Source organism: Jaculus jaculus, chromosome 8 (genome assembly GCF_020740685.1).
Source record: "Jaculus jaculus isolate mJacJac1 chromosome 8, mJacJac1.mat.Y.cur, whole genome shotgun sequence".
NCBI classification, from domain to species: domain Eukaryota; kingdom Metazoa; phylum Chordata; class Mammalia; order Rodentia; family Dipodidae; genus Jaculus; species Jaculus jaculus.
In genome coordinates, this window is record NC_059109.1 from 124,352,273 (window position 1) to 124,380,245 (window position 27,973).

Genomic DNA, 27,973 nt, shown 5'->3' on the forward strand with positions numbered 1-27,973 from the left:
TCTTGGTCATCGATTGTGAATCCCGAAGCCCACAACAGGTAGATACTGTTATATTCTCTTCTATACATGCCAACACTGAGACACAGAGAAGCTAAGAAACAGCCATACAGCTTGCAGCCTAGCAGAACTAGGATTCACAGTAAAGCCTGTGTACCCTACTAGACAAAGGACTTACCCGCCTCCTGGGTCTGGAGGGGGCCAGTCTGACGTTAGATGCTTTGGGATAATGTCTCATGGCCACAGCACTTTGCAAAGTTCACCAAGTCGTCGTTGACAATATTTGAACATCGTGTATGGCATTAGTTACAAACATCTGTAGTTCAAGTCTATCTGGGTGCCTGACCTCTGACTAGTCATTTCATCTGTTTCCTTGCTGGAGAAGACAGGATCATAGCCGATCAGCTATTGGTGGAAACTTATTTTGCTGGGTGTCAGGCGTACTTTAGGGGCCATAATAAAGTCAACTCCGAATGAAAATGGTCTTTTGGGGGTGCTTACAGGTCTTGCTGAGATAAGTGCCCCACTAAACAGATGGGCATTTAGCAGAGGAGCACAGGGGTCCCCCTGTCCCTCCTTGCCCCACCCTGTTGAATTCTTTTAGGGCCACGGCTAGCGCAGGAATGTGCGGTTGGTCAGGAGGGCTGCCGGGTGGTCAGGCTGGGGGCGCTGACGCTGGGCTTTTCCGCTTCAGCTACGCTGGCCTGCGACACAGCAAATTCCGTGGCCACACCTGGGTGTGCAGCTGTCCGCCCTGGCAAGGGGGAGAATTCCCTAGTCATCGGGCAGCAGGCCTGAGGGCATGGCCTTGACCCCAGACTGCCAGGTCAGGGCACTTGGGGAGCACCAGGCAGTCCCTGGGGCTCAGGAATCAGTTTTCTGACGGCCTCGTCCTGTGCTGACGCCAGCCCACCTTTGGGCGCTGGTACACCCAGCCCTGGTGTTCAGCTCCCTCTCCGTGTTTGGAAGGCGTGATATTCAAGAAGGCGAGTGACTCTCCCTCCAGCCTCTGCAAACACCTGCCTAGCGCCTCAGTGTCGTCTGCCTGTGAGCGGTACAGCTCGAGGCACCCCCCACCTTCTGTTTTCAGAGCTTGGGGGTTCATGGGAAATCAGGTCCTTGGCAGCTGCATAGGATGGCAGACGCCTTTCCCCGCAGGGCTAAGCCTCCACTCCTTCCTCCCACCCATCTCCCATCCTCAGTGAGGGACCTAGTGGAATTCCCAAGGCAAAACACCCAAGAGCTGGGGGGGCGATGGCTCAATGGGCAACGGCGCTTGCTGTGCAACCACGACAGTCTGCGTTTGAACACCCAGAACCCGTGTGAGAGCCGGCGCCAGGAGCCGGTGTCTGTAATCCCAGCCTTTTCACAGAGACATGGGAGGTGCGCCAGCCAGCCTGGCATAGGCAGTGATGGGCAACCAGAGACCTTGCCTCAGAAGAAGGTGGGCAGCAAGGACTGCTGCCTGAGGGTGTCTTCTGATCTCCACATATGTACCATAGCACAATTGCCCCCTCACACATGCACACAAGCAGCATGCACACACAGATTAAACACACACACACATCACAGACACCCAGCTTAAAAAAAGAGAAGGTGCTCTGCTAACCTCCCACTGTCTCCTCATCCATGCTTAGCTTTCTGGATATTCTTGGCCACCCTAACCGAGCCCGTACCAGCTCTTCAAATGAGCCCAGCTCCTTCCAGCCTCTGGTACCCACAAGATTCTCCCTGCCCTGTCTTCTCAACTAACATCAGCTCCTTTTCTGTTTTGTTTTTCTTTTTCTTTTTTCTTTTGGTTTTTCGAGGTAGGTCAATAAGGTCTCACTCTAGCCCAGGCTGACCTGGAATTCACTGCATAGTCTCAGGGTAGCCTCGAACTCATGGTGATCCTCCTACCTCTACCTCCCAAGTGCTGGGATTAAAGGTGTGCGTGCTATGACGCCCAGCTATTCTTTTCTTTTCTTTCTTTCTTTTTTTGTGGGAGAAAGGATTTATTTTGGCTTACAGACTCGAGGAGAAGCTCCATGATGGCAAGGGGAAACGATGGCAGGAGCAGAGAGTGAACATCACCTCTTTGCCAATAATCCTTTTCTGTTTTCTACTAAGTCATCACCTAGCTTCAAGACTAAGGAAGGGTCTTGAAATTTCTTGGGTGATCAGTTGCCCATAAGAAGTTTATAGTCAGCTGTCCAGCTTCCTACTGGAGCCTGGTTAGGGACCAGACTGTGGATGCAGCTCTGTGGTCGAGCACTTGCCTACCATGCATGAAGCCCTAGGGTCCACCTTTAGCACCACCAACAACAACAAAAACTGTTTTTGGATGGATGTGGTGTAGCCCTGTAATCCCAGTACCTGGGAGGAGGCTGAGGCAAGAAGATTGACATGAGTTGGAGGTCAGCCTGGGGTACCTAACAATAAAGGGGGAAAAAAAAAACCCAGAAACTTGGCTGAGATTTTGACTGGGAGTATATTAAATCTATAGATGACTCCAGAGTGAATTAAAAGCACAAATTTAAGACAGATGTGGTGGTGGTGCATGCCTTTAATCCCAGCACTAGGGAGGCAGAGGTAAGAGGATTGCTGTGAGTTTGAGGCCAGCCTCAGGCTACAAAGTGAGTTCCAGGTCAGCCAGGTCTAAAATGAGACCCTGCCTTGAAAAAGAAAGAAAGAGAGGAAGGAAGGAAGGAAGGAAGGAAGGAAGGAAGGAAGGAAGGAAGGAAGGAAGGAAGGAGAAAGAAAACACAAATTTACTTATTTAACCTTCTCCTTACCTTCTTATTGTTGGGACAAATGCACAACAAGAAGCAGCTTATAGGAGCAAAGAGTTTATTCCAGGCTTGCAGATTCCAGCGGAAGCCTTGTCGTGGCCGAGGAAGCTGGCTCGCTTCACCACACACCCACAGCAGAGAGTGCAAGAGGGCAGCAGAGCTCAGGCTGGCTCAGTGCACACCTTGGGGCTGGACTCAAGATCTGCCCCCAGTGATACGACACTGAATCTTTCTCTTAATTTAATTCTATTTTTTATTGACAATTTCCATAATTGCCTCCCCCCACTTGCCCCTTTGAAACTCTATTCTCCATCATATCCCCTCCTCCTCTCAATCAATCTCTCTTTTATTTTGATGTCATGATCTTTTCATCCTGTTATGATGGTCTTGTGTAGGTAAGGACAGTTAATCAAAAACATCTAAGCCAGGCGTGGTGATGCACACCTTTAATCCCAGCACTGGGGAGGCAGAGGTAGGAGGATCGCTGAGTTCAAAGCCACCCTGAGACTACATAGTGAATTCCAGGTCAGCCAGAGTGAGACCCTATCTCGAAAAACTAAAAAAAAAAAAAAAAAAAAAACCAATCATCTGACATTATGGGGTGGCACATTCAAACTGCCACACTGATCGTGGTGTGACATGAGTCTCTGTACCCCCTGAGGAAACAGAAACAAGCTAAGGCAAGCTCCTTCCCACAGAGCTTATTTGCACGTACTATTCCATTTACTTCATTTCATGAGAGGAGATCTCACCCAGCCCATGAGAAAGATGAGGAAACTGAGGCTCCCAAATTCATGTCATGTCTTGTCTGGAAGCAACCAGGTCAGGAGTGACACTATGTCTGTCTGACTCGGGAATCCGGCCCTGGAGTCGTTCTAGTGCCTGCCTTGGGTCGGCTCGTTTGCGTCTCTGCTGGTGTGGTTCCCGGGCCCAGAGCAGCAGAGCTGGATGCTGACTTCTAGTTTGTTGGGGTCCCGGGCCGAGCGTGCGCTGTGTTGGGGTTTGGGCAGTCTATCGGGAAACGCGTTCATGGTTGGAAGTGTGCATTAAGAGGACGAGAATGAGGTGCATCGACCAGCATCTGTGCTTGTCCTTAGAAGGGTTTTAATTTTATACTTATTGAGAGAAACCTTTATCATTTATTTGGCTACATATAAGCCTAAAATTGTTATGTAGGCCGGGCGTGGCAGCGCATGCCTTGAATCCCAGCACTCAGGAGGCAGAGGTAGGAGAATCGTGGTGAGTTCAAGGCCACCCTGAGACTATATAGTGAATTCCAGGTCAGACTGGGCTCAAGACCCTACCTTGGAAAAACAAACAAACAGGGCTGAGGAAGTGGCTTAGTGGTTAAGGCATTTTCCTGCAAAGCCTAAGGACCCCAGTTCAATTCCCCAGGACCCATGTAAGCCAGATGCACAAGGGAGCTCATGCTTCTGGAATTGTTTGCAGTGGTTGGAGGCCCTGGTGTGCCCATTCTCTCTTTTTTCTCTCTGCCTTCCCCCGCCCCCGCTCAAATAAATAAATAAAATACTAAAAAAATTGTTATGTAGTCATAACTTAATTTTTTTTTCTTTTTCCAGGTAGGGTCTCACTGTAGCTCAGGCTGACCTGGAATTCACTATGTAGTCTCAGGGTGCCCTTGAACTCATGGAGCTCCTTCTACCTCTGCTGGGATTAAAGGTTTCCACCACCACACCCGATGCATAACTTAATTTAAGTGCCCAATCTTTTGTACAACTAGATGAATTACATGTGTTTGTCCATATGATGACTACCCAGATCGTGACAAAACTCCTACAGACATCTTATAAGGAAGCAGAGGGTGGCTGGGAATGGCCCTTTGATAGAGCATTTGCCTAGCATGTAGGAAGCCCTAGGTTCTTGCACTAGAGGACAAAAGGAAGGGAGGGAAAAAGAAAAAAGGAAGGAAGAAGGAAATAAGGGAAGGGAGTTAAAAAACTACAAGAGAGGAGTTGGAAGGCTCTCGATATGAAGATGGAAATGCTAATTATCTTCATCTGAGGATAATTACATTTTATGTATCAAATTATCACAACATATTTTCTTTTTCTTTTCTCCTCTTTTCTTTTCTTTTGAGGCAGCGTTTCACTCCAGCCCAAGCTGACCTGGAACTCACTCTGTAGCTCCAACCTCAGTCATCACACCCATCTCTCACAGCATATTTTTCAAAATTTAAAAAAGAAAAAAAGGTCATGCCCTAAGTAGTTGCAGTTATTAACCAAGTTAAAGTTTCAGTAAATGTGCACAGGATCCCAGAAGGAGCTCTCTCCTGCTCCTTGGCATCTGTACCCGCAAAGCAGCCCATCTTCACCTCACCCTAAGCTAGTTGTGCCCATCTGAGCATTTGTTGTTGGCATCACTCGGTTTCTGGCTGCGAAGGTTCACGGTGAACATGGTACAAACCGCCTCACCTGCTAAGCCCTTGCTGTCCTCCCTGAATTTCTCATATCACTTGAATAAGGAAGCACTGCTTTTCTTTTCTCTTCCTTTCCCTTCCCTTTCTTTTCTTTCCAGACTGGGGATTGAACCCAGGACCTTGCACATTCTAGGCAAGCCCTCTATCGCAGAGATACCTCCCCAGCTTGCCTCTTCCTTTCTACTTTGAGGCAAGTTCTTGCTAAACGGTTCAGCCTGGCCTCCAACTCACTCTGTAGCCCGTTCTGGCCTTGACCTCATCATTGTAGCGGCCATTGCAGGCCTGGACCGCTCGGCTCCGCTTGGAAGCGCCTGTTTCTGGCTCCCATTTTATAGCCAAAGAAACGAGTTCAGAGAGGTCATCGAGAACTCCAGGCTTCACACCCTGGCCCTTGCCCTCTGCCTGCCTCTGGGTGGTCCATGGAAGAGGTGGTCCTGTCATGGGGCACAGAGAGAGCAAGGGACAGAGCCTGGGGCCCAGACATGCTTCTATGCATGTTTATTTGCCAAGCAGTTGGATTTGATGAGCCTCTCCAGCCCCTCTTGCTGGGCCAGAACTGGTCACCAGCTTTCTGGCCACTGGCTGTGCTGGGAACACCTGGCTTCAGATCAAATCTTGGTGCTCAGATGTATTTGCTATGTGACTTTAGGCAGTAGACTTTCTCTTTGAAGCTATGTTCTCAACTGTTAAAAGAAGATTAAAGGTCTGGGAGATGGCTCAGCCGTTAAAAAGGCTCACTCTCCTGGGGCCAGCCTGAGGCTACAGAGTGAATTCCAGGTCAGCCTGGGCTACAGTGAGACCCTACCTTGGTAAATGAAACGCAAGCCGGGCACACATGAACACACTCACAGAGCACAGGCCAATGCGGCTTCTCTTGCAACTCCACCAGTGCTGACTCGTTAATCCTCACGGTGCTGCAGTGAGGCAAGTGCGATTGTTTCTCTCACGAGCACAAAGGAGCAACCAGGGCTGGGGAGATGGCTCAGTGGATAAAACGCGTGCCACGAAAACATGAGGAACTGAGTTCAGATCCCCAACAACCACATACGGTGCTTAACGTGGTGGCGTGTAGCTTCAACCCCTGTGCTGAGGAGGCAGGGACAGAAGGATCTTTAGGACTTGTTGGCCAGCTTGTCTAGGTGAATCAATGAGTTCCAGATTCAAGTAAGAGATTCTGTCTCATAAAAATAAGATGGCAGGGCTGGAGAGATGGCTTAGCAGTAACAACCCTTGACCCTTGTCTGCAAAGCCTAAGGACCCATGTTCGACTTTCCAGATTCCACGTAAGCCAGACACACAAAGGTGAGGCAAGCGCAAGGTTGCACATGCCCACTAGGTGGCGCAGGCATCTGGAGTTCAATTTCAGTGGCTGAGGCCCTGGTGCACCAATGCGCTGTCTCTCTGTCTCTGTCTCTAAAATTAAAAAAGTAAAATAAGTTAAATTTTAAAAATAAGGTGGCCCACAAAAAAACGGGTGTGGTAGCACATGCCTTTAAGCCCAACACTCAGGAGGCAGAAGTAGGAGGCTCACTGTGAGTTTGAGGCCAGCTTGAGACCACATAGTGAATTCCAGGTCAGTCTGAGTTACAGCGAGACCCTACCTCGAAAAACCTAAAAATAATAATAATAAAGCGGCAAAGTGATAGAGGAAGAGACCTAATATTGACCTCTGGCCTCCTCATGTGCACCCCGTGCATGCATGCGAGCATGTGAACCATGCAACGTGTACACACCAGTGGGTGGAATGAAGGGGTCTGATCCCCGTAGTGAATCACACCACGTGGTTCCAGTGGCATCAGATGGAGAATGTTCCTGAGGTCGCCCCTCTCGTGCATTCGGTTCGGTTACAGAACACAGCGTCCTTTTCGCATACCAACAGGGCTCGGGGGCAGACTCAGACTCGAATCCTGGCGCTTGTTGACCTTGGACTTTCTGCCTTTCTCTCTCTCTCCACATATTCCTCGATAAAACGGTACAGGGGATGGACGATAGCACCTGCCTCTGAGTGTTGGCTGAACTTGGGTGTGTAATGCCCCTAGTCTGGGACCTGGCACACAGTAGGTCCTCATTACATCATACCTTCCCACCGGAGGGCTTTGTAGGGAGACGTCACAAAACCTCTCTCCTGGCTGCAGGAGAAAGAGAGAGAGAGAGAGAGAGGCTTCCTCCTGGCTTGGGACTTCCCTGGAGGCGTGAGTATGCCCTCCTGGGACTCCTGCCCATTTGCCACATCCCTGCCCTCCTGGCAGCTCGGCCACAACTTTGCACACTCCAGGTGGCAGCTGGAGCTGCTGCAGCAGCAGGAAGGCCCGAGGGAAAGCCCACAGGAGCAGCGGGCGGGGCCTCTGACAAAGTGTGCCTGGAAGGGGAGGGGGCCGCGGGCCAGGACGTCAGAAACCATCAGTCCTCGGGGGAGCGTTAAAGTCGCCGAATGGCCAGGGTCTCTGCAGAGGTCCCTTGCCTCCTTGGTCACCTCCCGCCGCTCGCTGGGGCTGGCTGTCCTGAGTACGCGCACTCTGCGCTTGCTAGCTGGCGTCTTCGCTCCTCTCCTCCGTCCTCTCGTCCTTTGCGCCTCGCTCTTTGCCGCATCATCATCTCCCTTCCTCCCATTTCTTTCAATCCTTTTCTGTGTCTCTTTCCTATGCTCTCATTGTCATTTTCTCTATTCTCACACATCCTTTCCCTGCCCCTGTCACCCTCTTCCATCTGTATTTGGCCTATCCCCTCACCCACACTGTCCTCCTGAAAGTGGCAGCGTCCAGGGACCTGAAGGGTGTTGCGTGCCTTGGGAAAGGCCAGTCAGGCTCTGCAGGCATCACCTGAACCCAGCCTCGTGGGACCAGTGAAGAGAGTGTCTGGCTGGAGGGGTTTGCTGTTTGTTTCCTGGGCGGATGGGACAGGGCCCTGGCTTTGAAGTGGTGGCACCTTCCCACCCCAAGGTTCCATCTGAGTTAACCACTGTCTGGATGTGTGTTCTCATCACCCAGTCTTCTGAGTCCACTGGGGAGTGGAGGGGAGGGGAGAGAGGAAGGAGCTCTGAGCATTTGACCAGAGCTGAGTCAAAGGGTGTCTGCCAAGTCCCAAGGGAGCACCCTTTGGGCTGGCAGGGCCTGAGGCGAGTTCTCAGGGTTTGGTGTTCTCATGCCCGCCCTTTCCAGGCATCAGCTCCGACTCTACCAGGTTGACGCGCCTGACAACCCCGGGCAGCTATGCCTCCGCTACCCAGCCTGGTCGTGAGCCTGGTAGGCTTTCTTCTCTGGACAGGCCACACCGCGGGGGCCTTGACGATACCCAATGCCACACTGGCCGCGATCCAGACCAAAGACACAGCTGTGTGGCCCCCGAATGACCTGGGGGTGCCCCGGTACCGCCGGAAGCGCAGCATCTCTGCCCAGGATATGAACACCTTACTGGAGTATCACAACCACGCCCGGGCCACGGTATATCCACCTGCTGCTAACATGGAGTACATGGTGAGTCTCTGAACCTACTGAGTGTCTGCTTCTAGCAAACTCTACACTGCTCACCACAGCCTAGAGTGACTGGCTTTTTAAATTTTTATTTTTATTTTCATTTATTTATTTATTTTGGGTTTTTCCATGTAGGGTCTCACTCTAGTCCAGGCTGACCTGGAATTCACTCTGTAGTCTCAGGGTGGCCTCCAACTCATGGTGATCCTCCTACCTCTCCCTCCCGAGTGCTGGGATTAAAGGTGTGCGCTGACTGGATTTTTTTTAAATTATTTGTTTATGAGTGAGAGAGAGAATTGGCACACCAGAGCCTCCAGCCACTGCAATCGAACTCCAGATGCATGCTCCACCTTGTGCACATGTGTGCAGCCTTGCACACTTGCATCACCTTGTGCATCTGACTTACATGGGATCTGGAGAGTCAAACATGGGTCTTTAGACTTTGCAGGCAAGCACCTTAACTTCTAAGCCACCTCTCCAGCCCTGACTGGCTTAATTTTTTTTTTTAAATATGTGTGTGTACGCACACTTCACAGCCTCTTGTCACTGCAAATGAACACCAGACACTTGTGCCACTTTTTAAAGTTTTATTTATTTTTGAGAGAGAGAATGGGCATGCCACGACCTCTGGCCACTACAAACAAACTCCAGACGCATGTGCCACCTTATGCATCTGGCTTACGTGGGTCCTGGAGAATCAAGTCTGGGTCCTCTGGCTTTGCAGACAAGCACGTTAGCCGCTAAGCCATCTTTCCAGCCCTTGAGCCACTTTTTGCATCTGATGTATGTGAGGGGTGGCTTGGAGATTGAAACCTGGCCACTTACAAGGCAAGTGCTTTTAACCACTGAACCATCTTGCCAGAGCTGGAGTGATGGCTTTAAATAGCTACAGCACCTGCCAAACTCTCCTCTTTAGCCAGTGACTAAGTGTCTGAGACCTATGCAAGTAACAGGCACCAGTGTGCCCATTTCACAGATGAACCTGAGACCGTTTGGATCACGTTTGTGTCCCACCAGACTCCATGCATATAACCCTCTCCCTTCACGACAGCATTTCATCTCCATTTTCCAAATGAAGCAATTGAGAGTCAGAGAACAGGTTTGCTCAAGGTTCCCCAGACCGGGTCTGTTCACTGCTAAGGCCCTGCCCAAGAATTTTGGCTTCACACTGGAGACCAGCATGGGGTAGGGGACTGATGGTTTCTTGCATACTGTCTCTTTGCTTAGGGGCTTGCCTGACATGCCCAGACCCATTCATTCCCAGCCACTGTGGAGGCAGGGTTTGGAGTGGCGTGGGCACGGGACAGGCAGGATCCTGGGTATCTAAGGCTGGGGAAAGCCAGGGCCGGAGCTGTAGAAGAGGCTAGGGTGTCTCTCTCCTCAGTCCCCAGGAACCAGAACCCCTGCATGGAGGAGGGAGGCTTGCTCCTTATCAAGCTTCCTCCATCGCGGACCCCTAGGACTGTTGTCCCCAAAGCCTAGACAGATTGGCTGCTAGCACAGCGAGACTTCTCTAAGGAAAGAGAGAGTTTTTCTTCCACCTCCCATCCCATAACCAGAAATGCTAAACTGCTCATTTATGAACTGGCTCTTGCTCGGAGCCCGGGGCCACGCTAAGCCTTATGGGTACTGCTGAGAGAGCAAGGCCGCTTCCCACAGGGAGCTTATATTTAAGGGAATATGAGAGAAAATGCACGCCACCATCAAGGTACAGGTATGTAGCTGGGCATGGTGGCACAGGCCTTTAATCAGAGCACTTGTGAGGCAGAGGTAGGAGGATGGAGGATCGCCGTGAGTCCAAGACCACCATGATATTACACAATGAATTCCAAGTCAGCCCCAACTAGAGTGAGACCCTACCTCAAAAAAACAAAAAAAGGGCTGGAGAGATGGCTTGGTGGTTAAGCGCTTGCCTGTGAAGCCTAAGGACCCTGGTTCAAGGCTCGATTCTCCAGGACCCATGTTAGCCAGATGCACAAGGGGGCGCACGCGTCTGGAGTTCGTTTGCAGTGGCTGGAAGCCCTGGGGCGCCCATTCTTTCTCTCTCTCTCTCTGTATCAGCCTCTTTCTGTCTCTGTCACTCTCAAATAAATAAATAAAAATGGAAAAAAATATTTAAAAAAAAAAAGGAAGAGAAAGGAAGGGAGGAGGGTACTTAATAGGTTGATAGATATTGTATATATGTAAGTACAATGATTGAGATGGGGAAGTAATATGATGGAGAATGGAATTTCAGAGGGGAAAGTGGGGGGGGGAGGGAATTACCATGGGATTTTTTTTATAATCATGGAAAATGCTAATAAAAATTAATACATATATCTATGTACATATACATATCAGGAAGCAATTGTTGCAAGAGGCTGAGACAGGAGCGGCAAGTCTGAAGGAACTGTATTTATTCGCTGTGTGACTCATTCATGTATTAACACAAGGACTGGCACACAGAGAGCCCTCCATTTTCTTAACAAATGGCACATTTTTTGAGCACCAACAGTGTGGGTGGCACCGGGCCCCAGCAGGTGTTTAATTTTGGCGTGTGGCATGGAGCATAGAAAGCTAGCTGTCTATTCAGGGACCTGGAGAAGGTCACAAGTGGTATTTACCATGTTCCTTTCCTTGGCTATCCCTGAAAGGGAATTCAGAGACAGGGGAATTTCCTCTTCACTAGCTGACTTGTAGGCCCAGAACAGGTAGATAACTAAGAATCTCTCACTCCTGAAACCCCTTCTTTCTTTTTTTGGTTTTTCAAGGTAGGGTTTCACTCTAGCCCAGGCTGACCTGGAATTCACTATGGAGTCTCAGGGTGGCCTCGAACTCATGGCGATCCTCCTACCTCTGCCCCCCCGAGTCCTGGGATTAAAGGAGTGTGCCACCATGCCTAGCTCCCTTCTTTCTTTCACAGCTCCGCACCGGCCTGGGTCCCATTCTGCATCCTCACACACCCTGAGATTGTGAGGACTCATGTTCCCTTGATCTCTAGTTTCCTTGCTGGACTAAGGCCTCAGGGCCAAGGAATATTGTTCAGTATTTGCTGAGTGAACAAATACTATGTCAGAGACTCCCAGGGAGTTGGAAGGGAAGTAGGTTTTCATTTATTTACTTATTTGAGAGAGAAAGAGGAAGAGGCAGATAGAGAGAGAGAGAGAAAGAGAGAGAGAGGGAATAGCACTGGGCGCGGAGGTGTACGCCTTGAATTCCAGCACTCGGGAGATAGAGGTAGGAGGATCGCCATGAGTTTGAGGCCACCCTGAGACTCCATAGTTAACTCCAGGTCAGCCTGAGCTACAGGACATCCTACCTCAAAAAAAAAAAAAAAAAAAAAAAAGCTTAAAAAAGCCGGCCTGGTGGTGCACACCTTTAATGCCAGCACTCGGGAGGCAGAGGTAGGAGGATTGCTGTGAGTTCGAGGCCACCCTGAGACTCCATAGTTAATTCCAGGTCAGCCTGGGCTAGAGTGAGACCCTATCTTGAAAAACCAAAAAAAAAAAAAAAAAAAAAATATATATATATATAGAGAGGGAGCGAATGGTCACACTAGAACCACTGCAAACAAAACTCCAGACACATGCACCACCTTGTACATCTGGCTTACATTGGTTTTGGGGAATCAAACCTGTATCCTTAGGCTTCACAGGCAAATGCCTTAACTGATAAGCCATCTCTCCAACCTAGGAACTAGGCTTTTGCTTTTTTTTTTTGAGGTAGTGCCTGGTGGGACTAGGATTTTGTTTAGAGACAGGGTCTCACCATGTAGCTCAGGCTACCCCATTCCTCAGCCTCACGAAGGCTAGGATTGCAGATGTCAGCCAGCTAGGACTACATTTGGATTTTGGTAAGGTGAGTCTCACTCTAGTTCAGACTGATCTGAAACTCACTCTGCAGCCCAAGCTGGCCTTGAACTCACATTGATTCTCCAACCTCAGTCTTCCAAGTCCTGGAATTACATGCATGAGGCTAGAACTAGTATTTATTTATTTATTTATTTTTAAGATTGAGAGAGAGAGAGAGAATTGGCACACCAGGGCCTTAGCCACAGAAGTTGAATGCCACATGCTTGTGCCACCTAGTGGACACGTGAGGCCTTGCACTTGCCTCACCTTTGTGCATCTGGTTCATGTTGGGATCTAGAGAGTAGAATATTGATCTTCAGGCTTCACAGGCAAGTGCCTTAACTGCTAAAATATCTGTCCAGCCCTAGCATTTATTTATTATTAATTTTTTTTTTTTTTTTTTTAGTTTTTTGAGGTAGGGGTCTCACTCTAGCCCAGGCTGACCTGGAATTCACTATGTAGTCTCAGGGTGGCCTCGAACTCATGGCGATCCTCCTACCTCTGCCTCCCGAGTGATGGGATTAAAGGCTTGTGCCACCACGCCTGGCTGGAACTAGTATTTTTAAGTAACATTTTTTCCCCATCTATAAAATGTATAGTTGTTGACTCCCCAGAATTTGTGTAAAAGGCTGGGCATGGCTATGCACACATAGAACCCCAATCTGTGAGGAGCAGAGACCAAGAATTGCCAGAGCTTACTAACCAATGGCAGCTTGGAATTAAGGGAGAGACCTTCTCTCCCCCATTACAAAATTGAGTGATAGATAAGGGTACCCCAAGTTCTCCTCTGGCGCCCCCACACACATACACTCTCATGCATGCACATATACCACACGCCACATACATCATACTCTCCAAACACACAAGTGTGAGGAGCTCCTATGCTGGAAAAGTGTAAAGCTGTGAAGGATAGGGGAGGGCGTGGACAGGCAGTGGTGTGGAGTGAGATGGCCTGTCTCGTCAAGTGAAGAGCTCGGTGCAGAGCAGAATGCATGCTGCTGCTTGTCAAACAACACATGCACCTTTGCCTAGCTGCACGTACAGGTAGAAAGTATTTCTGAAAGAGAGAGAGAGAGCAAACAAGAGAATCATAGTGATTGCCTATGGGAAAGCCTTTAGGACAGTCCAAGAGTGATGGAAGATGCTTCACTTTGCTTCCTTTCGATACTTACATATTGAATGTGTGAATGTTTGCATGATCTCAAAAGAAGCGTTTGGAGGCTGAGGAGATGGCTCAGTAGTTAAAGGCACTTGCTTGCAAAACCTAATGGCCTGGGTTCAATTCCCTGGTATCCACATAAAGCCAGATGCACAAAGTGGCACATGTGTCTGAAATTCGTATGCAGAAGGCCCTGCTGTGCCCATTCTCTTTGTCTGCCTCTTTATCTCCATCTCTCTTTGTCTTTCTCAAATAAATAAATAAGTTTTGTTGTTGTTTTTCAAGGTAGGGTCTCACTCTTACACAGGTTGACCTAGAATTCACTCTGTACTCTCAGGATGACCTGGAACTCATGGTGATTCTCCTACCTCTGCCTCCTAAATGCTGGGATTAAAGGCCAAAACAATTTTTTTTTTCAATTTTGATTAAAAAGGTGTTTGTTTGTTTGTTTTTAAATCTTTTTCAAGGTAGGGTCTTACTGTAGCCCAGGCTGACCTGGATTTAGCTATGTAGTCTCAGGGTGGCCTTGAACTCTTGTCAATCCTCCTACCTCTGCCTCTTGAGTTCTGGGATTTGAATGCAAAGTTTGTTTGTTTGTTTGTTTGTTTGAGGGAAACCTAACTAACTGGCTTTTGTTTTTGTTTTTGTTTTTGAGGTAGAGTCTTACTCTAGTTTAGGCTGAACTGAAACTCATTCTGTAGTCCCAGGCTGGTCTCAAACTCACAGTGATCCTCCGAACTCTGCTTCCTGAGTGCTGGGATTAAAGGTGTGTACCATCATATCCTGTCTATGGTCCAGGTCAGCCTGGGCTAGAGCAAGACCCTACCTCCAAAAAATATTAAAAATTGGGCCAGAGAGATGGCTTAGCAGTTAAGTGCTTGCCTGTGAAGCCTAAGGATCTTAATTCAAAGCTCGACTCCCCAGGACCCACGTTAGCCAGATGCCCAAGGTGGTACCTGCATCTGGAGTTCATTTGCAGTGGCTGGAGGCCCTGGCATGCCCATTCTCTCTGCTCTCTTCTACCTCTCTCTGCTTGTAATTAAATTTAAAAATTAGTATTATTATTATTATGTTTTGGTTTTTTGAGGTAGGGTCTCACTCTAGCCCAGGCTGACCTGGAATTCACTATGTAGTCTCAGGGTGGCCTCAAACTCACAGCAATCCTCCTACCTCTGCCTCCTGAGTGCTGGGATTAAAGGTGTGAGCCACCATGCCCGGCTCAAAAATTATTTTTAAAATAAAGAAATAAATAAGAGAAATCAGTGATCACCCCTTATCCCAGACTCAGTCACATCTAGGGACTTCTGAGAACTTTTGGAGAAATGCTCTGGTACCCCATTGAGAGCCAAGTGCCTTAAGCATGAGGTCCAGTGGGGAAGAAAAGACAAGAGGACTGGGAACTAGAGGGTTGGCTGTGGACCACTTGCCCTTAACCTTGAAGTCAGAGGTTTTGTTTGAGCCCCAGCTGCCTGATGGGTAGGTGGCTGAATTAGAGTTTCAGAGAGACGACAGGAGCGTGGCACCAAGCACAGGGCATCTGTGCACACTGCTGGGGTCAAGGTGGTGATTCTCCCTGAGAGGTTTATATCTTTCCTCTTACCAGGTCTGGGATGAGCAGTTAGCCTGGTATGCCAAGGCCTGGGCCACCCAGTGCATCTGGGACCACGGGCCTTTACAGATGATGAAATCCATGGGTCAGAACCTCTCCATCTATTCTGGCCGGTGAGTGAGCCTCCCTTCTTTCTTCATCTAGTCGTTCACAAAGGTGCCCTGAGCACTTGCCCTGGAGCAGGCACTGTGCGTGCTGGTGGCTAGCTATCCCGGGGAACAAGGCAGACCAGCTCCCGGTGCATGGGAGTCTACTGTAGTTAGGAGACACAGGCGCCAGAGTGGTGGACAAGCAACCCACGCCGCTCCACAGTGAAGAAAGGTTGGACAGTTGACATACAAGAGGCCATCAAGGAAGCCACCCTCCCAGCCTGACGTTCTGAGTCACAATTCTGATGTGTGTAACCTGGGGAAGTAACGTCCCTGGACCTCTGGATCCCTGATGGTGTCCCTGTCCGTATAATCAAGGTGTTGGCTTAGTCCAACTTTTTCCAGACACTTGGATTTCATAAGCCAGTAAACTTTAATTTCGTTCCTGAGGTAGGGTGTCACTCTAGCTCAGGCTGGCCTCTGACTCATAGTAATCCTCTGACCTCAGCCTCCTGAGTGCCAGTAACTTTTTTTTTAAAAAAATTTTTATTTATTTATTTGAGAGTGACAGACACAGAGAGAAAGACAGATAGAGGGAGAGAGAGAGAGAATGGGCATGCCAGGGCTTCCAGCCTCTGCAAACGAACTCCAGACGCGTGCGCCCCCTTGTGCATCTGGCTAACGTGGGACCTGGGGAACCGAGCCTCGAACCGGGGTCCTTAGGCTTCACAGGCAAGCGCTTAACCGCTAAGCCATCACTCCAGCCTACCAGTAACTTTTAAAAAACATTTATGATGAGATGGCCATATGTCTTTTTTTAATTTAATTTTTTTTGTTTATATTTATTTATTTGAGAGTGACAGAGAGAGAAAGAGGCAGAGAGAGAGAGAGAGAGAGAGAGAGAGAGAGAATGGGCTCACCAGGGCCTCCAGCCACTGCAAATGAACTCCAGACGCTTGTGCATCTGGCTAACGTGGGTCCTGGGGAATCAAGCCTCGAACCAGGGTCCTTAGGCTTCACAGGCAAGCACTTAACCACTAGCCATCTCTCCAGCCCTTTTTTTTAACTTTTAAAAGAACTATCAAGAGCAAGAAAGAGAAAGAGTTGCTGTGTCAGGGCCTCAGCCACTGCAATCAAACTCCATATGCTTACGCCACCTAGTGCACATGTGTGACTTTGCATTTGAGAGATCAAACACGGGTCCTTAGGCCTCACAGGCAAGTGCCTTAACCATTAAGGCATCTCTCCAGACCTCTTTTCTTTTTCTCCAAGTTAAAAAATATTTTTATTGCCAAGTGTGGTGATGTATGTCTTTAATCCTAGCACTCAGGACATAGAGGTTGGAGGATCCCATGAGTTCAAGGCCACCCAGAGACTACATAGTGAATTCCAGGTCATCCTGGGCTAGAGCAAGACCTTACCTCAAAAAGAAAACCCGAAATTTTTTTTTTAATTTTTTTTAATTTTTATTTTATTTATTTATTTGAGGGCGACAGACAGAGAGAAAGACAGATAGAGGGAGAGAGAGAGAATGGGCGCGCCAGGGCTTCCAGCCTTTGCAAACGAACTCCAGACGCGTGCGCCCCCTTGTGCATCTGGCTAACGTGGGACCTGGGGAACCGAGCCTCGAACCGGGGTCCTTAGGCTTCACAGGCAAGCGCTTAACTGCTAAGCCATCTCTCCAGCCCCCAAATATTTTTATTTATTTGAGAGGGAGAAAAGAGAGACACTTTGGGTGAGCCAGGGCCTCCTGCCTCTGCAAATGAGCTCCAGACACATGAGCCACTTTGTGCATCTGGCTTTACGTGGTACTGGGGAATTGAACCCAAGCTGACAGGCTTTGTAAGTAAGCACCTTTCCCCGCTGAACCATCTCCTCAGTCCTATGTGTCAGTTTTAAATTTTAATATTTATTTTTGTGTCGCTGGGCCTCACACACCCCAGGCACACACTCACCACTGAGGAACATCCTCTGCCCCACATGCCATACTTTTCCAATTATAAGGACATTGGAAAAAACGACGACCTTCCCCTCCCTACCAGTCTGACAATGACCCAGCACAGTAGAAGATGGCATCGAGGTCGCCCCTGCCAACTGAGCTCGGTGGCATCATGCATAGGTCTGAAACTGTTGTCAACCAGCTGTAAACAGCCCCTCAGCATCCTGCAGAGCCGTCCTTGGTGGCGCAGTCCTTCCCCATGCTTGTGCCCACATCTGCTGCCAATAAACTCTTCATGCCCGAGTCCACCCTGCCCGATGGATGTCTCTCCAGAGGTCCACAGTCGGGTCAAGGTACAGAGACGCTACCGTGACCCCCCAGAGCCCACCGAGGTTGTCTCACCTGCTGCTTGGGCTATGTGACTCTGCCAAATGTCTTCGCTGGATCAGGCCCGAGTCACCCCCAGCCCCGCCCCACCCAGATGCTTCAGCCTGCAGAACGTCTCTCTGTCTCTCATCTCCAAGGCCACCTCAGGTTTGGTCCTTTGTATGACAGTGACAAGTACATGTGCCTTATATTTTATTTATTTGTTTGTTTTTTTATTTCATTTAAGAGGGAAAAAAAGCAGATAGAGAGAGAATGGGTCCATCAGGGCCTCTAGTCACTATAAACAAACTCCAGACACATGTGCCACCTTGTGCACCTGGCTTTGTATGGGTCCTGGGGAATTGAACTGGGGTCCTTAGGTTTTGCAGGCAAGCACCTTAACCGCTAAGCCATCTCTCCAGCCCCCATGTGCTTTAATGAGTACTTTCTATGTGCCAGGTACAGGTAAGCTATCCACATGGATCACCTCAACTGCTGTTCGGAACTTTTCTCTAGTGGTGGTGCATTCCTTTAATTCCAGCACCCAGGAGGCAGATGTAGGAGGATCACCTTGAGTTCCAGGTCAGACTGGACTACAGTGAAACCCTACCTTGAAAAAAAAAAGTATTTTTTTCTTTTCTTTGTTGCTCCTTAATTTTTTTGGTTTATATTTATTTATTTATTTATTTAAGAGCAACAGACAGAGAGAGAAAGAGACAGAGAGAGAGAATGGGTGAATCAGGTCCTCCAGCCACTGCAAACAAACTCCAGATGCATGAGCCATCTTGTGCATCTGGCTTACATGGGTACTGGGGAATCAACCCTCGAACCGAGGTCTTTAGCCTTCACAGGCAAGTGCTTAACCGCTAAGCCATCTCTCTAGCCCTTAATTTCTATTTATGAGAGAAAGAAAGACAGAGAGAGAGAGAAAGAGAGAGAGATTGAGGCAGATAGAGAAAATGGGTGCACCAGGGCCTCCAGCCTCTGCAAACAAACTCCAGACTCATATACCACCTTGTGAATCTGGCTTACACGGGTACTGGAGAATCGAATCTGGGTCCTTTGGTTTTGCTGGCAAGTGCCATGCTGCTATGCCATTTCTCCAGCGCCCAAAGTATTTTTTTTTTTTTCCTAAGAGGTGAATGGGACTGTCATTCTCATTCATGGATGAGGAAAATGATGGGGAGAAGTGCAATGACTCACCCAACAACTTGGTGGCAGTGTCTTTCCCATTCCCCCTTCAGCTTCTTCTGTGTTCTCGGCCTCCCCAGATACCGCTCCGTGGGAGATCTCATGAAGACCTGGTATGAGGAGAGACGGTATTACTCGTTTCCCACCCAGGAGAACTGCGCCCCACGCTGCCCTTGGCTCTGCAACGGCTCCGTCTGTACACACTACACCCAGGTATCCCTCTGCCAGCCAAGCGCGGTACGGAACGGACCCTCACGCCTGAGATGGACAACGCACGGAAAGACTGAGAATTAAGGAGAGGCCCTGTGGGCTTTCTTTGGTTTCTGGTTTTGGGGAAAGGGTCTCTCTACGTAACCCAGGCTGGCCTATAACCCGTGCTCATCCTGCCTCAGCCTCCTCGGTGCTGGGATGTCTCATTTCTTGTACGGTGCGTGGCCCTGCAAAGTTGTGTAGACACTGAGCCGGGCGTGGTGGCGCACCCCTTTAACCCCAGCACTCCGGAGGCAGAGGTAGGAGGATCACTGTGAGTTCGAGGCCACCCTGAGACTCCATAGTGAATTCCAGGTCAGCCTGGGATAGAGTGAGACCCTATCTTGAAACACACACACACACACACACACACACACGCACAAAAGGTTGTACAGACACTGAACTGAGGTTAATTCCTCAGTTGGCTTTGAGACAGGCTCTCACAGTGTAATCCAGGCTGACTGCAGCTTGCAGCCATCTTCCCATCCCAGCCTCTCAGATGCCGAGGTTTATATTTATTCACAAGGTGGTATATGAGTCTGGAGTTTGTTTGCAGAGGATGGAGGCCCTGGTGCACCCATTTTCTCTATCTGCCTCTCTCTCTCTCTCTCTCTCTCTCTCTCTCTGTCTGTCTTTCTCTCTCTCATAAATAGAAATTAAGGGCTAGAGAGATGGCTTAGCAGTTAAGCACTTGCCAGTGAAGGCTAAAGACCTTGGTTCGAGGGTTGATACCCCAGTACCCATGTAAGCCAGATGCACAAGATGGCTCATGCATCTGGAGTTTGCAGTGGCTGGAGGCCCTGATGCACCCATTCTGTCTCTGTCTCTTTCTCTCTCTGTCTGTTGTTCTTAAGTAAATAAATAAATATAAAGCACGTGCCACCACACCCAGCCCTATTTTGTTCTGAGAGTCTTGGATATTTTCTGTTGCCAAAGGCCTAAGCCAAATGCCTCTCCTGACTTCCTATGAGCCATTACCCCCATCTTCCTGATGAGGGACTGAAGCACAGGGAAACAAGAGACTTAGTCACAGTCTCACAAGCAGATGTCATTGAGCCTCTGACTCAACTGCCAACGCATGATTCCTAAGCCATGCACTCAGGAAAGAGGTAGAAGGTTTACCACAAGTTCAAGGCCAGCATGAGCTACACAGCAAGTTCTACACCAACCAGGGCTACATAGGATATAGTGAAGCCGTCTAAAAACACACCTTTAATTCCAGCACACAGGAGGCTGAGGTTAGAGGATTGATATAAGTCAGAGGCCAGCCTGGGCTACAAAGTAAGTTCTAAGTCAGCCTGGGTCAGAATGAAACCCTGCTTTAAAAAAGGGGGAGGCTGGAGGGATGGCTTAGCAGTTAAGGCATTTGCCTGCAAAGCCAAAGGACCTAGGTTTGATTCCCCAGGACCCACATTAGCCAGATGCACAAGGGGCGCATACATCTGGACTTCATCTACAGTGGCTGGAAGCCCTGACATGCCCATTCTCTCTCTCTCTGTCAAATAAATAAATAAAAATAAAATATTTTAAAAATAGCTAAGATTGGTGGCTCATACCTTTAATTCAAGGCAGAGGTAGGAAGATCGCCTTGAGTTCTAGGCCACTCTGAGACTACATAATGAATTTCAGGTCAGCCTGGGCTAGAGGGAGATCCTATCTCACAAAAAAACAAAAATGTGATATAGTGTGAGCACTAAGTATGTGCTCTACCACTGAGCTACCTCCCCAAACCCTTGCTCATCAAACTTTGGTGTTATGTGCAAGTTTATAATGTGTTCGAATACCATGTAACAATATGAAATTTATTCTTTATTTTTGGCTATAGTAAAATAATATATTTGTAAATTTTGTTTGTTTGTTTTTTTGGGGGTAGGGTCTCACTCTAGTCCAGGCTGACCTGGAATTCACTATGTAGTCTCAGGGTGGCCTTGAACTCTTGGCCTACCTCTGCCTCCTGAGTGTTGGGATTAAAGGCATGTGCCACTGCGCCAGGCTTGTAAATTTTTTAATTGAAAGACTTATTTTTATTTGAGATAAAGGGAGAGAGAGAGAGAATGATAATGGGCATGCCAGGGCCTCTAGCCACTGAAAATGAACTCCAGATGCATGTGTCATGTGCCACCACATGCATCTGGCTTACATGTGACCTGGAGAATTGAACGAACCAGGGTCCTTGGGCTTTGCAGGCATGCACCTTAATTGCTAAGCCATCTCTCCAGCCCTATATTTGTAAATACTTATTTGCTTATTTGAGAGAGAGATAGAGGTAGACACAGAGAGAGTGAGTATAGGAACACACCAGGGCCTCCTGCCACTGCAAGTGAACTCCAGACACATGCTGTATTTTGTGCATCTGACTTTACATGGGTGCTGAGAAATTGAACCAGAACTGATAGGCTTTGTAAACAAGCACCTTTCACTGCTGAGCCATCTCTCCAACCCCCAAAGTGATTTTGTTTTGTCTTGGTTTGGTTTTTCAAGGTAGGGTCTCACTCTAGCCAAGGATGACTTGGAATTCACTATATAGTCTCAGGCTGGGCTTGAACTCACAGCAATCCTCCTTCCTCTGCTTCCTGAGTACTGGGATTAAAGACATATGCAACCATTCCAGGCCCAAAATGATATATTTTCCCCTTTTTCTTTTTAGCAAACTCCAGATGCATGTGTCACATTGTGCATCTACCTTATATGGGGAATCGAACCTGGGCCCTTAGGCTTTGCAGGCAAGCACCTTAACCACTGAACCATCTCTCCAGCCCTGCAAAATAATATTTTTGAGCAACATTCTGTAACATACTTCCTTGGAACAGGCAGATTGCCTCCCCCATAATTCCCATAATTCTCAGAATATACCACCAGGTGGGGGACATACCACTTGGGGACCCTGGCTCCTCCAAGTCTTTCTCAGCTTGCCCATCTCTGTACTTCCACAGATGGTGTGGGCATCCTCCAATCGGCTGGGCTGCGCCATCCATACCTGCCCAATCATTAATGTGTGGGGCACCACCTGGCATCAGGCAACGTACCTGGTCTGCAACTATGCCACTAAGTAAGTACACAGCAAGGGTTCTGGGGCAGGAGAACTCAAGAAAGACATGCACTTTCTTTTTCTTCTTTGGTTTTTCAAGGTAGGGTCTCACTCTAGCTAGCTCAGGCTGTCCTGGAATTCACTATGTAGTCTCAGGGTGGCCTTGAACTCTTGGAGGTCCTCCTACCTCTGCTTCCCAAGTGATGGGACTAAAGGCATGCGCCACCATGCCCAGCAAGACATGCACGCTCATTCAATGATCCCTACCAATTTTGGCAATTTTTGAGTCTATAATCCCTTTTGTTTGTTCATTCATAATCACTTCTCGGTTTTTCGGCTAAGATCAAGTGTTTGTATGTACCACTTTGTGGTCTGGCTTTATGTGGGCACTGGGGATTTGAACCCAGGCTAGCAGGGTTTGTAACCACTGCACCATTTCCCCAGCCCCCAACGATCCTCCTGTCCTTTCCTGCATTTTGGAATCACGTGGGAGATAGGCGAGAAGACAATGTCACGGAGGAAGTTTACAGTGGGAAATGTGACCTAGATGGGTCTTCCTGCCCACCAGCCTGCTGTGGGGCTAGACCTTCTCAACTATGCCAGGCAACACCAGACATAGACAACCAGCTCCTTGTGCTCAACTCAGACACAGAAGCTAAGTGCATCTGCTCCCAACAGCCAGGTAGAGCCACAGCAAAGCCAGGCAGGACCCTGCTCAGCTCTCTCCCAAGTCCTCCCGTCACCTTGGTCAGGCTCCATCTTCACAGAAGACTCTTAGGCTTTTATTTATTTGAGAGAGAGATAGAAAGAGGGAAAGGGAAAGAGAGAATGGGTGAGCCAGGGCCTTCAGCCACTGCAGATGAACTCCAGACACATGTGTCACCTTGTGCATCTGGCTTACGTGGGTCCTAAGGAATCGAACCTGGGTCCTTTGTCTTCGCAGGCAAATGCCCTAACTGCTAAGCCATCTCTCCCGCCCTACAGAAGTCTCTTGGAAACACAGATCTAGGGAAAGTTCCCACCCAACACACAGTCTAAAAAGTTGAGAGCATTATAGGTTTTCAATCTAAAACAAGTACAAATTGTTTGAGGTAAGGTTTCTAGACCAAGCTGACCTGGTTCTCACCCTGTAATCATCCCAGACTGGCCGTGAGCTCAGTGATCTTCCTACCTCAGCCTCCAAGGGTGGATGGCATCACACCTAGCTTGTTTTTCCCTTTAGCTCCGGCTGGTCTGGAAGTCACTGTATAGCCTAGGCTGGATTCAACCTTGTGACAGATCTTCCTCAACCTACCAAGTCAGACAACAGACATCATGCCTGGCTACCTTATATTTGAGACAGGGCTCACACCATATGGCCCAGGCTTATAGTGTTGAATTGAAAAGATAGCCTTGGATTTGAGATAATCTTCCTGCCTCGGCACCCCAAATGCTAGAATTCCAGGCATCCCCTACCCTGCTTGGCTTAATCATTTCATTGTCTTAAAAAAAAAAAAAAGCAGAACTTTTCCCCAAGTGGTTAAAGAAAGAATTATTGATTGGTTTTTCAAGGTGGGGTCTCGCTGTAGCCCAGGCTGACCTGGAATTCACTATGTAGTCTCAAGGTGGGCTGAAACTCATGGTGGTCCTCCTAACTCTGCCTTCTGAGATTAAAGGCATGTACTACCATGCCCAGATGAAGAGGGAGAATTATTTTGAATCTGTCCCCTAGGACTTTCTACCACTCTCCTCTCCCTATCCTTCCCAGAGTGCTCTGGGCGTGTGTACAGGCAGGAGCACTGAGGACAACCTCAGGTCATCGCCTTCCACCTTGTTTAACACAGGGTCTCTCTATTTTTCCCTTTTTGTCACTGACTAGCTGGCCCATAAATTTCAGGATTCTCTGGACTGCGCCTCCCATTGCCGTAGAATGCCAGGATTATAGACTTGTGCAACACACCACTTGCTTCTAGCATTACGTGGGTTCTGGGGATCCAAATGCCAGCCTGTAGGCTTGTGCAGTCAGTGTTTTTAACCACCTAGCCACTTCCCCATCTCTTTAATTTTTAATTTAATTATTTTTATTGACAACTTCCATAATTATAGACAATAAACCACGGTAATTCCCTCCCCACCCCCGCCACTTTCCTATTCACAACTCCACTCCAGCATGTCCCCTCTCAATCAGTCCCTCTTTTATTTTGATGTCATCATATTTTCCTCCTGTTATAATGGTCTTGTGTAGGTAGTGCCAGGCACTGTGAGGTCATGGATATCCAGGCCTTTTTGTGTCTGTAGGGAGCACGTTGTAAGGAGTCCTGCCCTTCCTTTGGCTCTTACATTCTTTCCACCACCTCTTCTGCAATAGACCCTGAGCCTTGGAAGGTGTGATAGAGATATTGCAGTGCTGAGCACTCCTCTGTCACTTCTTCTCAGCACTATGTTGCCTTTGATCATCCTAGAGGTCACCACCATCTGAAAAGAGAAGCTTCTCTAATCAAAAGTGAGAGTAGAATTAATATATGGGTATGAACATTAAGAGAAGTGTTTACTGGGCAGTTTGGTGAGCATAATATATACATTTAGCCAGACACCAGCAGGTGTTATAACCCTAGGGGTCAAGATTTCCCTGTCATAGGTTTTCATTATCAGGCATCTATTCCCTCCCCCTTGTTTATTTTTGAAATAGGGTTTCCTATAGCTGAGGCTGGTCTTGAACTTGCTGTGTAGCTAAGGATGACCTTAAACTCCTGGTTCCCATGTCTATCTTCCTCCTAAGTACTAAGATCACAAATGTGCCCCATCATGCCTGGTTTGTAAGAGTTCCTTTTGAAAACTGTGGGTTTATGGCATGTGGCCCAACTACTGATGTTCATGTATGTTCTGGAAGTGTTTGATGAAAGGGAATGAAGGAGACAGGGAGAGAGAGGAGAGAAAGGAAAAAGAATGAGGGGGAGGCTTTTCTGAGCACTTTGGCTAACTTGGCTCACAATCATTCAACAATCGCTTTCATCCAGCATGGTGATGCACACCTGTAATCCCAGGAAAGTGAAATCAGGAAGATCAAGGTCATCCTTGGCTACAAAGTGAGTTGGAGGCCAGCCTGAACTACATGAGACCCTGTCTCAAAACATACAACCAAAGTCACTTTTAAAGGAAAGAGAGAGAGAGAGAGATTCCATTTCTGGCCATAAGGACTCCTCAATGAAGGTGCAGGGAATCAGCCTTGAGATTTGTAAAGATATTTGGGATTGCAGGCCTAGAGTAAGAGCAGGGAGTGGCTTTAAGCTTTAAGAGGAGGAAGAGAGAATGAAACAGATAAGCATGGTCAGAGGGAGGGGTGTGGGAAAGCGGGGGGTGTGAAGCTGCTGGTGTCGCTGCTAAGACACTGTTTTGCTTGAGAGACGGTCATACTATGTAGCCCAGGCTGGCCTCAGACTCATGCCTTAGCTTCCCAAGTACTGGGATTATAGGCAGGTACTACCTGCTAACTAGGCTACTCTGGAATGTCAGACTCAAAACTGGTGATAGGATTCTATAAGGCAGGAATGCAATAGCCATGGCCAAATCTGCCTTTTTTGTAAATAAACTATGTGGCCCTTCAAGAAAAAGTTTGCAACTTCTGCCTAAGCAATGGGAAGTCTCCAAAAGTTTTTCAGCAGAGTATGATGAAAGTAGTCACTATGTACATATAGCATTTTTATTTATTTATTTGAGAGAGAGAAAAGCAGATAAAGAATGGACAAGCCAGGGCCTCTAGTCACTGCAAATGAACTCCAGACATATGCACCATCTTGTGCATCTGGCTTACATGGGTACTGGGAAATCGAACCTGAATCCTTAGGCTTTGCCATCTTTCTAGCCCCAAGCCACCTTAAAAAAAAAAAAAAAAAGTCAGGCATGATGGTGCACGCCTTTAATCCCAGCACTCGGGAGGCAGAGGTAGGAGGATCACCATGAGTTCGAGGCCAACCTGAGACTACCTAGTGAATTCCAGGTCAGCCTGAGCTAGAGTGAGACCCTACCTCGAAAAACCAAAAGAAGGGCTGGAGAGATGGCTTAGCGGTTAAGCGCTTGCCTGCAAAGCCTAAGGACCCCAGTTCAAGGCTCGATTCCCCAGGACCCACGTTAGCCAGATGCACAAGGGGGAGCACGCATCTGGAGTTCATTTGCAGTGGCTGGAAGCCCTGGCGTGCCCATTCTCTCTCTCTTTCTCTCTCTCCCTCTCAAATAAATAAATAAAAACGAACAAAACAAAACAAAAAAAAACTTAAAAAGAAAAAGAAAGAAAAGGTTTTGTTGGACTGGGGAGATGGCTCAGTAGTTGAAGGCACTTGCTTGCAAAGCCTGCTGACCGGGGACAGATTCCCCAGGAACGACATAAAGCCAGATGCGCAGAGTGGCGCAGGCGTCTGGGGTTTATTCGCAGTGGCAAGAGGCCCTGCAAAGATGTGATATGGCTACCAGACCCCAGTGTGAAGGTTGCTCACCTCACACTCTTCTGTTCCTAAGCCTGTTTCCCTGGGCCTCCCTCCTTTGATTTTTCCCTCTCGTCTAGGGGCAACTGGATTGGCGAGGCACCCTACAAGATGGGCCGCCCCTGCTCTGCCTGCCCCCCCAGCTACCAGGGCACCTGCCGCAACAACATGTGCTTCCCAGGGCTCAAGTCCAACAGGCTCCAGTGGGCTTGAGCTACACCAGTGCCTCGGACGCTCTGGCGGCCTCCTGCTCGCCGGGCCTCCCGCAAAGCCAGGATCTGGAGGTGGGGCATGGGGGGGCGCTCCACCCTTCTGGACTTTCCCTTCCTATGCTCCCTTCCTTTAATGTCCAGTATGTATCAGAAGAAAGTTGCCCTTCCCTTCCTTACTTCTTTTTCTTCTCTCTGATCTCTAGGAAGAAGCCCTGTAACTTTGCGTTAGTTCATTTCTTGGGAGAATAATAATATTGTGGCAGGTTAGGGTGCTGGACAATCAGCGGTCATTAGAACTCCCCAAGCCAGGGGCTCTGTCTAGTCCATTGTCTACTGACAAAAAAAACAAAAAACAAAAAACAAACAAAAAAAAGCCCACTGATAGGTGTAGGCAGAGCAGAGGGTGAGGCTTTATGTTTAGAAAGGAAAGCAAAAGTTGGTTTTGGTGGAACACGCCTTAATCTCAGCAGAGGTAGGAGGATTTCTGTGAGTTCGAGGCCAGCCTGAGACTAGACTGAATTCCAGGTTAACCTGGGCTACAGCGAGACCCTATCTCAAAAAAGAAAGAAAGAAACAATAAAGAGAGAAAGAAAGCAGGAGGTTCCTAAGTGGGGGGGGGGGCCCTAGGTAGGTGACCCACTGATGACTTGGATTGGGAGTCTTTATGCCCCTAGGGAAATAAATTAGGCACCAAATTACAGTGGATTAGATTAGTTACTTTGAGTGTACAAGAGAATATGGAAGTTCAACCATTCAGGATGTAAATTAGGCATGAGGTGGGATGACTAGATTGGCTATTTTGAATTGTGGCAGGGTTCCTGATTAACAAAAAGGAACAAGGTTAGCCAGGTGTGGTGGCACACACCTTTAATCCTAACACTCCAGGAGGCAGAGGAAGGAGGATGACCATGAGTTCAAGGCATCCCGAGATTACATAGTGAATTCCAGGTCAGCCTGAGCTGGAGTGAGACCCTACCTCAAAAAAACAAAACAACAACAAAAAAAAAAGGAACAAGGTGCTGTTTGTCTATCTATCATTCTCTGTTTGAAAATAATAACAAATAAATAAATGGCTGGAGTGATTGCTTGGTGGTTAAGACACTTTCCTGCAAAGCCTAACAACCCGGGTTCGGTTCCTCAGTACCCATGTAAAGCCAGGTGCAGAGGGT

The 27,973-nt window shown here is 48.3% G+C and overlaps 1 protein-coding gene and 1 long non-coding RNA gene across 2 annotated transcripts in view; one reads left to right on the forward strand and one right to left on the reverse strand.

The window, feature by feature from the left end:
- On the forward strand, positions 1-27,161 carry R3hdml (R3H domain containing like). Its single transcript, XM_045157321.1, has 6 exons — positions 1-38; positions 8,364-8,678; positions 15,268-15,386; positions 18,939-19,071; positions 22,041-22,156; positions 26,673-27,161. The coding sequence occupies exons 2-6, from the start codon at positions 8,415-8,417 to the stop codon at positions 26,803-26,805; spliced, it is 765 nt and encodes a 254-aa protein (XP_045013256.1). The 5' UTR covers positions 1-38; positions 8,364-8,414; the 3' UTR covers positions 26,806-27,161.
- LOC123462930 overlaps positions 18,869-27,973 on the reverse strand; it is a 64,400-nt gene continuing 55,295 nt past the window's right edge. The window contains exon 3 of the long non-coding RNA XR_006638569.1: positions 18,869-18,968. This is a non-coding gene — a long non-coding RNA (uncharacterized LOC123462930). The remainder of the gene's footprint in view (positions 18,969-27,973) is intronic.